The sequence below is a fragment of the Mauremys mutica genome, chromosome 6 (genome assembly GCF_020497125.1).
Source record: "Mauremys mutica isolate MM-2020 ecotype Southern chromosome 6, ASM2049712v1, whole genome shotgun sequence".
NCBI lineage: Eukaryota > Metazoa > Chordata > Testudines > Geoemydidae > Mauremys > Mauremys mutica.
In genome coordinates this window covers 114,587,256-114,602,428 of record NC_059077.1, presented here as the reverse complement: position 1 = coordinate 114,602,428, position 15,173 = coordinate 114,587,256, and the positions used below count along the sequence as shown (strand labels likewise).

The following is a 15,173-nucleotide window of genomic DNA, read 5'->3' as shown; positions in this document are numbered from 1 at the left end:
CCTCCTGCACACAAAGCCCCTGCCCAAGCCATGACCTCCCTCCCAGAGCCTGCACCCTGTACCCCCTCCTGCACCTGAACACTCTGCCCCAGACTGGAGTCCCCTCCAGCACCCAAACTCCTTCCCAGAGCTTGCACCCCTCATCCCCTCCTGCACTCCAAGCCCATGCCCCAGCCCTGAGACCCCTCCCAGAGCCAGCCCCCTATACTCCCTCCTGCACCCCAAGCAATATTACCAATAACGGTAATATTACCATATCAACCAACAAAGAACTCAGAGTGTTCAACCGTCTGTGTTGGGTTGATGTGGCTCTCACATTGAAGGTTTTTTGCCAAAGTGGTCCCCACTTCAAAAAGAGTGAAGAGCACTGCCCCAAGCTGTAGTTTAGTTAGCTTATACCTTCATCCGGCACTGAAGGGAGGGTGGTCACAACTGCCCTGCTTTCTGGAACAGAGCAGGGGTACATAAACTGCAATCCAATTCCTTTCCCTTTGAGGGGAGAGCTGGAGAGTAAGGCATCTGCATACAGATCCCATTAGGACAGGGAGAAGAAGCAAAATGTCAGGCTCCTGGCTGCAGCAAAATGGAGAATTCTGTGGCTTGTTGGAAAAACGCCACATTCCACGCCACAGAATTAGAGTGCACTGGTTGCTGGCTGTGACTAATGGGGCAGTCATACCTCTTAGAGCTATTGTTTCTGGCGGTCTGTGGATTTTAGCCAGGGCATCATTCCCATTCTAAAGCAGTTGACTCTTGGCTTATGGTTTTCAAGTTTTCTCCATGACCCAATGGGCTAGAAAAAAGATCTGGTAGTTAAAGCCCCCTGAAACCTATTGGTGACCCTTGGAAGTCATGACCCTCGGATTGGAAACTACTGGTCTATCCTGTCAGTCACCAATCTCCTGAAATATTCTGGGCTATAAGATACCCATGGTTTTACAATTTAGTTTTGTATATGTCCAGACATTATAGATTTTAATGGGCTTTTTAGTACTGTAGAGTTCCTCAGCTTTCCAAAATTCATGGGAGGTTCTCAGTTTTCTGAAAAAAGAACAGGAGTACTTGTGGCATCTTAAAGACTAACAAATTTATTTTAGCATGAGCTTTCGTGAGCTACAGCTCACTTCTTCGGATGCATAGAATGGAACACACAGACAGGAAATATTTATACATACAGAGAATGTATGTATAAATATTGTTCTCTGTATGTATAAATATCTCCTGTCTGTATGTTCCATTCTATGCATCCGAAGAAGTGAGCTGTAGCTCACGAAAGCTCATGCTAAAATAAATTTGTTAGTCTTTAAGGTGCCACAAGTACTCCTGTTCTTTTTGCGGATACAGACTAACACGACTGCTACTCTGAAACCTGTCAGTTTTCTGAGGTTCTCACTGGCCTTGTCCTCCATCTTGTGAGGCTACCCTGTAGGGCAGATAGAGTATTGAATTTTGACCTTGCAACATCATGATGTTACGTTGTAGTGCAGCACTGACACATGATGACTTTGCATTTTTGCACTGTGATATCCTGTCAGCTTGAAGGAACTGAGAATGCAGTGTCATTGTCCTATAACGCATTGTCATGACAGGTTAGCAATTCCACAATGGCTCAGACATAGGTTTGATACAGGAGTGGGTGGGTGAGTTTCTGTGGCTGCGTTGTGCAGGAGGTCAGACTAGATGATCATAATGGTCCCTTCTGACCTTAAAGTCTGTGATTCTATGCAGTGTCAAGAATTTGTCCTGCAAATAATTTCATTATTAATTCTTGGCACTTATATTGCACATTTTCCCCCATGGATCTGAAAGTGCTTTATGAAGGTAGGAAAGCATTATTATTCCCATATTGCCAATGGGAGATCTGACATGCACATAGGCTTCAATGGGACCTGCGGTTGCTCAAAATATCAATCCTTAAGTGACATAACCAAGATCACTTATCAAATCATTGATGGAGCCAGGAGTAGCTCCCATAATGTCTGATACTGTCCAGTCCCCTGATGTCACCTCCAGACTATAACCTGTACAGTCTAGTATTTATAAAGTCCTTCAGGTTGTTTCACTGATGGGTGCTTCTTTAAGTATTGTTGTTGTTATTATTTTTAGAGTGTCAAACAACTGCGTAGATCTGGTAAGGAAGAGCGGTAACAAGGTAAGATATTGTTTCCCTGAATAATTTATCTGGTTTTTTTTAACTCTGGGCATCTGCCTACAACTCAAAACCACCACTGAATTATTGCATAGTGGATATATTGTGCTCAGGAATAAACATTTTCATTTCAGTCATGCACGTCTGAAAGCTTCTAAGCCGTTTCAGAGAGAATATGAACAAAACAGACCTTGGTCTAACACACACAGCAGTACGGCCAAATGAACTGAGATTGGCAGCAAAACCAAACCAGAGTCTGACTCAAAATTTACAATAAATAAAGAATCCAGGGAGAAACAATATTAACTGACAAAGGAATGAAACAAAGTTTCACGCTGACACGAAACCTTAAATCAGCTCAGCTACGTTAAGACAGAATAACTTCCCAAATGCCTGGAATGTGGGACAGTCAAATGTGCTGATCTGTTGATACAATTGACATAAAAGCAAACTTGGTAACTTAAAACTTTGCTTTACAGTGTGATTTAGGTGAAATCAGGATACGCATTACTTTTGGGTATCTGTTGGAGATGGAAGCAAAAACCTTATGGAGTGTTGGAATATGTTATCAATAGCACTGCAAGCAATATGTAGGTGGAAAGGAATGTACAAGTCTTTTCCGTTCTTATAAGATTTTTGGTGGCTGGGGTATGTCCAGCCTTAATAGCCATTAAACGTAATTTTGCTAATTGTATATCTGTTGTGCAGATACAGAAGTATCTATGGAGCTATTCAGTAGAGAATTCTAATTATTATATATGTTTAAAGAGAACTCCTTTGGTTTAACAATAAAGCAGTATAAGGCAGCATGTCATATTCAGTGTTCTGTGAACCTCAGGCAAAACCAAGGGCTTCAAGTGCATCTGTGAGCTGCAGACGTGGAGTGCAGTGACTGAGTGGTTTTATTCCCAGTCTAAAGTGGACATAATAATCTGGACACAGAGTTACAGACGCTCTTAAAGAATCAGCTCGTAGGTGAGCTGAAGTGTTTTTAAAAGAAATTGACACAGCAAATGATCTCTAGGATTGTGAGCTGTATTAAACATATGATTCGTGTGAAGTGCAGGGGGTAAGTCAGGACAAACTTTGGCCAATGTTTTTCATGCTGCCTGGATTTTAAAAAATCACCAAGCGAAATGAGTCTCGTTTCCTTCGGTTCTACTTGTACAATAACTCTTTAAGACATATTGGTGCAGCTGTGAGGGCTGACATTTTGTATTTCCAGATCAGGTGTATATCAGAGTGGGTGAGTCAGTTCCTGCTCTTTTGTTTGTGTTCAGAGAGCCCATTGCCGCAGATAACAATACCATTTGGCTTTTCCTCTAATCCCGATCATGCAATAATTGATTACGGGGAGCTGTTTTTAAGGTGGCTCTGTTAATAACCTTAGATGCGTAGGGGCTGTATGGGAAAGACAGAACCTAAAGTGAAAGGTGTAGTGTTCTTGCTGGGATTTAGGGTGTCTAAAGCAGGTGCAGACAAACAGTGAATGGGAATTCATGGTGTCATATAGGTTTATCCTCTTTACTGCACGTAAGGCGCTCGCTTCTAATCTTTGACACGGTGGATGAGTATTGCTGGCTATTTGTGAAATCAGTTAATCCACTTGTGCAACATGTACGGTTGCTGAATGCCAATGAATGACTGGGATTGTGGTGGGGTTCTTTTTTTTTTTTTAAGCGGGCCAAAGTAATGTACCTTGTGTATGTTCTCCATTGGCCTACCACAAACCCCACACTTGTGCCTTTTAGTATCTGAAATTGGTGCAAAGTGTTTAACTGCGAAGTCACCATTCCCTAAGACTGCTGTCTTGGCTTGTTTGTAGGTAGGCCTGGTGCTTTGTGCTGATTCTCTCAGCTTGGTAAATCCTGCATAGACTTTGAACTTGGTGGTTATTGTGACAGGAAAGAGTGATTGGGCCCCTCAGTAAAGCCCAAGATAGTGAAGTCTGTTCGGAGGCTCTCTCTCGCCACACAATTCGGCGAAGTGCCAAAGCTTATTAATATTTAACAGCTTGTTGACTGCTAAAGGAGAGTGGCAATACTAGGTGGATAATCAGAGACTATTGTTAGAAATAACGAGTCTATATAGGTATATATGGTCAAAATTTCCAAAGAGCCTAACTGACTTCATAAGCCTAAGCCCCGTTTTCAAAAGGAATAAACACTCAAATCCTCAGTTATTTAGGTACCTAACTTCCATGAAATCAATGAGAGTTAGGCACCTAAATACCTTTGAGGATCCAAGCCTCAAGAACCTACGTCTCATTGAAATTTGCTTAGGCTCCTAAATCATTTTGGTGCTTTTGAAAACTTTACCCATGGGCCCTAGGAAACAAAAATGTGTTTAAAGATAAATAGGGTTGTTTTTTTCTTATGGTGGTCTTTAAAGTACATTTTGACCGAAAGATATAGGTTAAAAATAAAATTTGCGAAAACAGAACGGCGTTCTAAAACAGAAAAGTTGCTGAAATTGCTTTGTCTGCAAAAAAAAGAATAAGAACATAGGCCTGCTTTGAGAATAACAAGGAGAAAGTGGTAGTAGTGGTGTGTGTCATATGTTTGGACCCATTTTTGTTCTGCTAATGGTTGGATGCATTGAGTGACTGGTTTTAGTTTTGTTTTTTTTAGGTTAATTTTGAATGATTGGATTTTTGGTATTGGACTTTCCATAAAAGCTAGTGAGATGATATCTCCAGTGGACTCTTGCCAGCTGCCCCCAGAGCAGTGTCTGTTGTCTGAATGGCAATATATTTTTTTGGAAGACTCCTGGATCAGCAGTCAGTGTGACCTGCGAATGTTTCATGTATTTAAAGTTGCTTAGTCATGGGGTGACCCTTTTATGAGTTAATGTTTGCTGAATTGGAACTTTGTCTACAAATGAACTAATTGACACTTGATTGGACTAAGTCCAATCACTTGTGAACCTGATTTGCTAATAGTTTGAAGATAGGCCCTGTAGGGCGGGGCAAGGGAAATTCATATCCATTGTGGATAAAAGCAGAGATCTTTGCCACTTGAGGAAAGACTGAGGTTCCAGAATCTGTAAGACGGATCACTTTGCAGAGAAGAAACCTCGATATCCCGAGGTTGGCCATTCCAGTCTCTGACTGGGCTTCTGCTCTGATCCGCTGAGCCTGTTGACAAAAGCAGCCTGCAGAACACCACCTGGTTCCTTACCAGCAGGAGCTGAAGAGAGTGCAAATCTTTATAATAAGTATCCACTTTTCTCTTTTTCTTTTGTCGAGGGGAGGGTCCATCCAATTTTTTGAAGGGTATAAAAGAGGCTGTGCATGTCAGATTCACCTGGGAAAGTTCCCTAGGATTGTCTTATGGAAAACACCGATTAAAGGGTGTTCTCAGTTTAACGTGCTGTACTTCTAAACTTGAGAAACTCTAATGTCATTGTTTGAAACATTTGGTTATTAAAATCTGTGTTTATCAGGTGTATCAATCTGTTTTGTACCACCTATTGGCAGACATGTGGGGAAGTGTTAGCCACGGTATCAGGGTTAAAATGTAGAGGCTTTATTTGCCTTTGCAGCTGTGATTTGAACTTTGGCTAAAACGGGTAACAATTGGTTTTCAGTGCTGAGTCCATTTAACCAGGCTGAATTTGTAGATTTTAACTGGTAAAAGGAAAATCCTTTAATTGAGGATTTATAGCCAATCAGGCTGCCACCTTTTTAGATTTCTTTTAGAATATATGGATGAGATTCTGTGCTGTGTCTTTAAGAACTGTGGCACAGAATTCACAGCCAAGCGGAGTGGGGGCTGAGATGACTGTAAGCCGCCTTTATGCCCTCCCGTTCCTGGGCTTTTCTAGGACTAGAAAGGTCCCTGGAGTAACTAAGACAGCTCTCGGGCGTCCTTCACCGAGGCAGGGAAAGGTACTTTAACAAATAGTAAACCTTGGTAAGTGCACATATAAAAGACTTGACAAACTCTTAGTATGTTTTCAGGGTCAGTGCTTAGCCGGAAATGGTTAAGCACAGAGATGGAGATGCTCAGGCCTGGGTGCCTGACAATATCTAATCGTGCAGCGGGGGGCTCGGGGAGCGGGGTCAGAATGGCTGTGCAGCCATTTGTAGTCCAGCTTTTGATTTTGGTTGGGCTGTCTTCTCATGCAGGTGGTACAGGATGGTGAGAGCCAAGTCTTGGACGCTGCGAAAGCATTTTGAGGGCTTCCCCAAAACAAGTGACTTTGAGCTGAAAGAGGTGGAGCTGCCAAAGCTAAAGGATGGAGGTAAGGAGCATGTTCCTTCATGTAGCTGGTGTTAGGACTATATTTTGTCTTTCTACTCATAGCGCAGTGTGCAAATCTAGAATAATTAATACATTTCTGTGAACTGAGCTTTACAAAAGGACGAGCGGGCTGGGATTTGGCAAAGATCTGGAGTCGTGTGACTCGACAAAGAATCCCCTGAGGTTCACGTGCCGAATCCCTGGCTCAGCAGTGTTCACACGGATGAGCAAACATTTAGGGTGGGATTTTCTAAAGTGCTCCGCATTCACCCGTCTCTGCTTCCACTGAAATCAATCAGTCACTGACTTTGGTGGGAGTTAGATCAATGCTGGGTGCTTTTGAAAATCCCCATCCTTACCCTTAGGGGTCTGGTAGCAGACCCACCCAGTTGACTGCAAATGAGTAAGAATGTCTTGTGGGCTGGGGGCGGGGGTGTGTGCGTGTCTGCTACAAAGATGTACTGAGAGCTATATACTGCTAACCAGGACTTGAAAATTCCACTTGGCCACAAGCCGGTGACAAGTAGAAAATTTGACCTGATGAGTTTGGAGGCCTAAGGTGCGGAAGTCTATGGAATGTAAAGTTTTATTTATTTTTTTAAATTACGCCATCACATTGTAAAGATAACCTTCCGAACATGAATCGATTATAGTGTTCTCTTCCTCAGTCTGCAGACCGGCAGAGACTGATCATACAGAAGGGGAATTAAATTAACAAGACTGGTCACTTTCACTGCTTCTAGTCAGAACCCTGTGGGCAGCAGAGAAATTATGGAGAATTATGTCATTTTTGTGCTGGTGCTGCTGCCTGGGACAGTGGCAGATGTGCGTATGCTGCAGTGATTCACTAGGGAGTTGGGCCCAAAAAGTAGAGTAGTCGACACCTGTCCTCACACTAACCAGGAATCCCTGGAGTGGGGAAAAGATACAGCAAACTCTTCCCTTCCAGCATGAAACACCTGCTAGCCAGAGATTGACATGAAAGATGGAGGCCCTAAGCCAGTAGCTGGGGGACTGGGCTTTCACCAGGACATTTCTCCTGGACCCACTGGTGCCTTTTGACCCCATTTCAAACCTGTCCTTGATCTCTTTTCTGGCTGGCAGGTTTAATTCTCCAGCCAGTAGGGATCTGGCAGATGTTTCAAGCCTTATTATTGACACAGCAAACCTGGAAGCTTGCCCTGTGCTCCCAGCCAGAAGGCAGGCCTCATTCAACAGAACACTCATGTCTGGATTTTTATTTAAAAAAAAAATAACAGTGCAGTTGTCGCGCCTTCCTGGCCAAGATGGAGTCCACTCTGCGGAGCGGCTCCAGCCAAGAAAAGGTGTGCACAGGAACACAGCAGGGAATCTCCCTCCCAGGAGCACCTGCTCCAAACCCCCTGCAGTGTGTGTGGGGGAGGAGGGAGAAAAAAGGTGCACCCCTCCCCCCCCCAGCAATTTAGGAAAGGGAAATATTTGTTTAAAGGGGGAATGAATGGAGAAAAACAACGGGGGGAGAAGATAGTGGGAGCAGTAAAACAGGGTTACATGCAACACACAGACCCATGTGCTCAATGGTACCCCAGTATGAAGGGACAGACACTGACCAATGCGTCTAGACCAAGAGTTTGGTAGTCCTGGGCAAAGTTCCAGTCTGGCAGCGAGTCTTGGGTGCTCCTGGTCATCTTCGACACCAGTAAACTTTCCCCAACAAACTCCTCCGGTGCCCTCTTCTGCGGGTCTCTGCAAACCCATCCAGAGTGACAACCTCCCCACGTCGCTAGCTGCAGCCTCTCTCCTTTTTCCTAATGCAAGGTCACAAACCCCAATACTCATGGCCCCATACAGCTCTGGCAGCAGCGATACTGGATCCAGCTCCAGTTTGTTCCTCTCAGGAGAGCTGGAGCTACAGAGACACCCGCACCTCCGTCACTCTCCCTCTTTCCAGCCCTCCCCTGGAACAACCAGTGCTGCCTCTGCCTCATGGACCATGCTCTCTAAACCCTAGGGGTCTGGCTACACTGCAATTACACGCCCGCGTCTGGCCTGTGCCAGCTGACCCAGGCTCTGAGGGGCTGTGTCATGTTTGGGCTGGCGAGTTCTGGGTCCTCCAACCTCACAAGGTCCTAAAGCCCAGGCTTCCGCCTGATGCCATAAGTTGGCACTGCAGTTAAACAACCATTTAGCCCGAGCCCTGGGAGCCTGAGTCAGCTGGCACTGGCCAGCTGCAGGTGTCTAATTGCAGTGTGGACACACCCTAAGGGGGTTACAGAAAGGGCTTTGAGCCCAGAGAAAGGGAGCCATGTCTCCTCTGGCTGTCTAGCCAATCTATTTGTAAGGCTCTATGGAAACACAGGCTGCTTACTGTACCCATAATGCATAACTTAGCAGAGTTGGCAAAATTAGAAAATTCCCCCTGATTGACTAGGCCATATTCCTGAATTTCTGCATTTTTAAAGCAATGCTCCCAACACTGTCCAGAGAGAAATGGACCTGTCTCTTCAGTCTCTGGTGAACATCCATGTGTGTCACGCTTACTATTTCACCCCTCTCCATTCCATACTACCTGGCCATTTCCAGCAGTCATTCCAGGGGAATTTACAAAAATCCAAGGATTTTTAATACATTGCCTGCCCAGAGACACAACATAAAATGGACCTACATGTGCCTGGGATTGTGCATTGTTTTTTTTACAATCTGAATATATAAATAGTTGCAACAAGTGTTTCCTTGCCTTTGGCACTAGCCATACATTTGGGCATTAAGGAATGATGCAGCATTACCTAATATATCTGTTACATGATTAAGAATATCATAGAGATGATGTTAAAACATCTGGATATGGTTGCAGATGGCAGGTTTGAAATGTACATCCATTAAAAAGGAAGAAACCAGTTTGCAGGGACTCTTAAAAAATACAATTCCATTCCTGCCCGTATTTAAGAAAACTTATTTGGTCTTTCCCTTCCCTTTTAAATCCTTAAAGTGGAGCTGGGGAGACCTTTAGGTTAAAGTAATGTTATTTTAAAAAAGCAGCTTTCCCTCCCTGCTACTTAAATGGCTTTGATTGCAAAGAGACTAAGCCGTTTAACTTTCTGGCTTTTCGTGTACTTGCACAGTTCTCTGATGGCTGGGTTGTCATCAGTGACAGCAAGAGTTTGTTAACACAAATACCTCCAACCCCAATCTCTTACCCCTGTGCCCCGGTATTAATTGCTTTTAAATGATAACTTTTCTAATACCATTTGTTCTTGTAAAACACTTATGTTAAACAAACCAAATCAGAGTGGTCCAAAATTACCAAACAACATCCTCTCTTTGAAATTTAAGGGAGAAAAAGTAAATGGGGGTATTAATGTTTATATATGTCCAAGTAATCTGCCTTGGGGCCTACGGGTGTGTGAATGTGGTCTGTCAGCACCCTCTGTTGGCTGAATAATGGTAATAAAGGGTCTTTAAAGGTAACAGTTCTCTGTGTGGGTGCCTGGACTTCTGAGCTTCTTACAAAGGAACGGGATATAGCAGGGGTGGGCAATGCTAAGGTGGTAGGGGGCTGCAGAGTCCACTGAAACCCTTTGGCAGGCCATACTGATTTTGTTTTTTGTTAGAGATGACATATTGCGTAACTGTTTGCTACAGTACAGCATGTTAGCATATAATTATCTGTGTATTAACCATGTAAAAGAAGTGTTCTTAAATATAACAGCCCCTTACAGAACAGCCTTTAACTACAACCCCCCACCCCAAAGCCCCAGGTTAAACACACATCCTTCACTGACTGACCATTTTTCAGTGTGCAGAAGAGCCCACCAGCAGAGAAACCTGCCCGCCCATGTTCAGCTCCACCATCTCCAGGAATGTGGACAAGCCCGTGCCCCCGGACACCACCCCTGCCCCAGTCCCTGCCACCCGGGATACACAGCTCTTGCTCGGTAACCCCAGGCGCGGTCCATCAGGGCCATCCTGGAGGGATTCTGCTGGGACTGAGGAGCTGCCTCCTCCTCCTGCCCTTACTCGGGAGGTGGGAAGAGCTGCCTCTCTCCCTCTTTCAGCATCCTCTGTTCGGGGCTGGCAGAGCCTCTTGCTGCTTCCCTCCCTCTGGGTGCAGGCAGAGCCACCTCCTCTCAGGCTCTGATTTGGATGGGCCTGGAGTCTAACTGGGTGGGCGATGATCCACTCGGGCCCACCTGTGGCTACACCCATGGCGGGCCAAATAAAATGCTCTATCTGGCTGTATGCGGCCTCTGGGCCCCCAGTTGCCCATCCCTGGGGCACAGGAAAGGAAGACAGGCTGCGTGTCCCAGAAACTTTCCTTCCACAATGGTCTCAAAAACAAAACAGAAAGCTACGTCCCTTTGCCTTCTCTGCTAACTGTGTAGCAGTAACTGAGACAAAGCCTAGAAACTTGATTTGATCTCTGTCACTTTCGCTTAGCAGCCCTGAAGGGAATCCAGAGCTCTCTGCCATAGGTCAGTGCACTGTCTTGTAACAGTTGATATTTACTTACTATAGGTCCTAATGTAACCGCTAATCCTTTTTATTGCAGATGTGCTGTTTGAATCTGTGTTTCTCAGTGTTGATCCTTACATGAGGTACGCTTTTCTTTCTTCCTTTTTAGTTTAGTTTACTACTTTGAATTGCTATTTTGAATCCTAAAAGCAGTGCTTATTGAGAGCATCTGGCTTTCCACAGTCCTCTCAGGGACTACCTGCCCTATAGAAACACCAGAGCCCCACCTATGTCTTCCCCAACGTCTACACTGTAGCAACGACCACATTGGTGAAGCTGGTTACAGCACAGTATCCTCCCCACTTCCACAACATAAGGCTAAAGTGCAGCTCAGTCATGCAGAGTAGACAGGACTGAATTGTGCAATAACTACACTACAGCCATAGAATTTCACTGGGCTTTACTGGATTTGAATGGACCGTTTGGGAGCTCAGGTGAAACGCTGTTCTGTTCATCTATGCGGCAAGTCCTAATTATTATTATTACTATTTCTATTACAAAAGAACCTAGTGGCTTCAACTGAGCTCAAGGCTCCACTCTGCTAGGTGCTGTGTCTACACTCAGCAAGAGACACTCCCTGCCCTGAAGAGTTTAGTCTAAATAGATAGAGAAGGGGCATGAGAATGGAAGTGTTATCTCCATTTTATAGATGGGGAATTGAGGCACAGAGAGATTAAAGTCACAAAGGAAGTCTGCGGTAGAACCAAGAATTAAACCCAGTTCTTCTGAGTCCCTGACCCGTGCCTTATCGTGAAGGTACTAGCTCTGTTCTCTAATTATAACTGTAACCTCGTAATGGCAGGGGACTAGCATTTTGTAATAAGTTATCCCAGCCCGGTAGTTGATCAAGGGGCATCTCCACTCTCATGAGTGGTTGGCTAGGAACAGTATTTTATTTTTGTTAAAATGAGAACGTAACTCTCTCGCTGTCTCTCTGCAGATATCTGGCATAGTCAGCAGTGAGAACCTCGGTGCACTGGGTCTTAATCAGAAAATGGACACTAATCTGTAGTGACTGTTTTGCACTTAATTAAGGATCTATCTCCATTTTGTGTGTTTCAGACCTTATAGTAGGAGATTGATGAAAGAGGGAGACAGAATGATAGGGAGCCAAGTTGCTAGGTAAGGTCTTCATTCGTTGCTTGATTTCTTTTTTCCTAACTCACTATCATCTTTCCATACAGGAGAGTCAAAACACTAGAGAAGGTACAACGTCACTTATAAGAGATGGTTGCATGCAGCTTATATTACTTTCTGTTAGCCAATGCAGCACATTAATAGGTATTATGTGGACAATACTAATATACCATAGATTATATACATAAAGTTATAGAATACATAGGGTAACTGTATGCATTATGTTCTCCCTACGATTCTGTTCACCCATGTCAAGTATCTCACAACACAGTGAATATGACGTAAGTAAATTGGCATTAGGAAAGCTGTCAAAGACAAGATACATAAATGGTGTGTCCTTGCAGAGGTTGGGATGTACCTCTATGTCCAAGCAGCAAAGAATCCTGTGGCACCTTATAGACTAACAGACGTTTTGCAGCATGAGCTTTCGTGGGTGAATACCCACTTCTTCAGATGCAAGAGATGTCCAACTTGTTTGGAATGTGCTATCCAAAAGAGAGAGAAGGAAAGGTCCAGAAAAATAAGTGAAGGAACTGGTGGGTTAGATCTTAGATGAGGTATAAGGTGCTTTTTAACTTGTAATCAGCCATGATATAAATATGAGTGGTTTTGGGGGTATCATCGAGGCACACCTTCTGTGTAAGGAGAACATGCTGTGAGCTAAGAATTGCTCCCGGGAAGGAGGGTACGTATGTCTCCTTTTTGTATTGTGCTGTTTTGTCTTTAGACAGTAAATTTGTCTAAGTCTGGTTATTTGGTGTCAAACATTTTTCATTATGAACCACAACTGGCTACACCTTTTAGTCAATACTTCTCTGTGAGGCCCCATATTTTCTGGCAACTACTTTCTTTATCAGTCTGTAACCCGTCAGAAAGCAAGTGCATCCTATGAAGCCGTACTGCCTGCTAGTACCACTTAGAGCTTGTTCGGAGGCCTCGAGACTACCCCTACTTGTGTTACTCACATGAGCAGTGCCATTGAAGGGAGTTCTTACAAGACAGAGCAGGAAAGGCTAACATTGCACAAGTGCTCATATCCTGAGGTGTCATCTTGTATGCAGGATGTAATGTGCTGTGTAATAACTGCTCACCCAGGAACGGTACAGTCAGCAATTCCGGCTGAGAATACTCTTCAGTCACCTTACTCCTTTTGCTGATAAGGCGTATGGCGATTTCACCATTGCCAAGGAATGCTATAGAGTCTCCACCATCATCAGACTTCTTTGTGGTCCTATGTGGGAAACCGGAGGTTGGGAGGAAATTTAAGCCCTAATCCTCTGAGCGAGAGGTCGGGTACAATCAGTAGCTGTAACACTTCACTTGAAATGAGCTGAGGAATTCACAGCGTCTGGTGCCAAAGGATCGTGTGCACCTTCTGCTGAATTTTGTTATTTTTGTTCAACTATCTTCATTATTACAGTCCCAAGCCGATACAGTTTTCAGGCTGTTCTTAAAGAGCCCTTCCTGTCTTACAAGAGGAGCAGCCTTTAGAAAGTGAAATGTCTTCAGCCTTTGAAAAGGGACCTGGTTTACTGAATAGGGAACTGCCTCTTCTGCTCTGTCCCTGTGAGATACCATTTCCCCAACCTTCCTCTCTCCTTCTGGCCAAGCTGCAGGGATCAACTCAGGATTCAAACTGAACTGGTGTTTCAGTCAGGCTTTTGGCTTGAGATCCTCCTTAACATATTAGGAGCATAGGTCTGATCCAGTATGGTAATTCCTCTGGCCATGTACCAGAAAAAGGTGCAGGAAAGGTGCAGTGTAGCTAGTTTTGCGTTCACCTGCCTAAAGGGAGCATTTCCGCCTAACCCTCACACAGCCCCGAGCCCTGTGTAAATGTTAAGTAAAGCTAGGGAGAAGGAGCTGGTTGTAAAGTGTGGCTTTCATTTGTCTTCTCAGAGCCGTGGAAAGCAAGAATCCCACCTACCCAGTAGGGACCTATGTTGTGGCTAATTCAGGCTGGACAACTCACTTCATCTCTGATGGGAAAGATCTACAGCTGCTTCCCCCTTGGCCAGAAAAGATCCCCAGATCTTTGGCTCTCGGGACAATTGGCATGCCAGGGTAAGTCATAGCACATGCTAGATAAAGACTAACCAAACTTCGCTGCATTGAGATTTCCAGCTATCTGTGTGCAGGCTTTACCACGCCACACTTCAGCCTAATCAGTGCGTGCTCCGGGAGGCTCTTGCCACTGAAGAGGGACTGAATTTTGACCCATCCTGTGGGGGGGAGGCTTCTATGTCTCCATTTGGAGCCTCTTTTCCCCCTACTTGGAGTTGCTTCTTGGCCGTATGGGATCGGGACAGAGTGTTGTGCTGGAATTAAAAAGCAGACCAAAGGCCCAGACATTAGAGTTGATGGAAGGACTCCTTTTGATTTCAGCGGTAACACGCCAGGACTCATAAAATACCGATCTTGCTCTGCTGATTTCTCTGTATTTCCAGAGTTTGCACAAAGATGGAAACATATGCAGCTGTAGAATTCTACAGTCAAATAGCAGCATCAAAAGCACATCTACACCTGTCGAACAGAGCTACTGTTCATGGTAACCCTGCCCTAAATAGAGAAGAAATTCCATTCCACTCCTGCTTTCTCTTGCCTAGTTCCTCCTAACTTGCTTCTTTTCTTACCTCTATATTTGTAGGACAAGCCACATGGAAAGCTTGCAACTTGCTATTTGTGATCTGGGCAGAACAGAAGCTTCTTAACATTTATTTAAAAAACGGGCAAGATGTGTAGCTTTCCACATTCAAATAGCTTGAATTGATTTTGTACACATTATAAATAATGCCGAGCGCTTCATATAGACTGAGGAAAAGGAATCTCTAATGGGATGAGATATCCCCTCCCCTGTACAGCAACATGAAGCACGACCCAACTGCGTTTGTAACATCTCCACCGATCTCCACTGATCGTTTCCTTTCTCTTTCAGCCTCACTGCATACTTCGGCCTACTTGAGATCTGCAAGATTAGAGCAGGAGACACGGTGCTGGTTACTGCAGCAGCTGGAGCTGTGGGTTCAGTGGTGGGGCAGATTGCTAAAATCGGAGTGAGTGGCTTGAATTGTTCATATGAACACCATAGACTGCCAAGCTAAGGGGAGGAGTGGAGGGATTTGAGTGCTTAGGAGGAAGGGGGACACAGCGTC

General features: G+C 44.5%; 1 protein-coding gene across 4 annotated transcripts in view; it reads left to right on the top strand.

Moving 5' to 3' along the window:
• Window positions 1-15,173, top strand: part of PTGR1 (prostaglandin reductase 1) — a 34,492-nt gene that overhangs the window by 10,631 nt on the left and 8,688 nt on the right. For 2 of the 4 annotated variants that reach the window (XM_045021845.1, XM_045021846.1), the window contains exons 2-7: window positions 2,107-2,152; window positions 6,279-6,394; window positions 10,922-10,967; window positions 11,947-12,006; window positions 13,921-14,085; window positions 14,957-15,074. In XM_045021845.1, coding sequence (XP_044877780.1) covers window positions 6,289-6,394; window positions 10,922-10,967; window positions 11,947-12,006; window positions 13,921-14,085; window positions 14,957-15,074 — 495 coding nt within the window. In that variant the 5' untranslated portion in view covers window positions 2,107-2,152; window positions 6,279-6,288. Of the gene's footprint in view, window positions 1-2,106; window positions 2,153-5,159; window positions 5,362-6,045; window positions 6,064-6,278; window positions 6,395-10,921; window positions 10,968-11,946; window positions 12,007-13,920; window positions 14,086-14,956; window positions 15,075-15,173 lie in introns of those variants that run through there. The other 2 variants (XM_045021844.1, XM_045021848.1) reach the window with 2 other exon arrangements.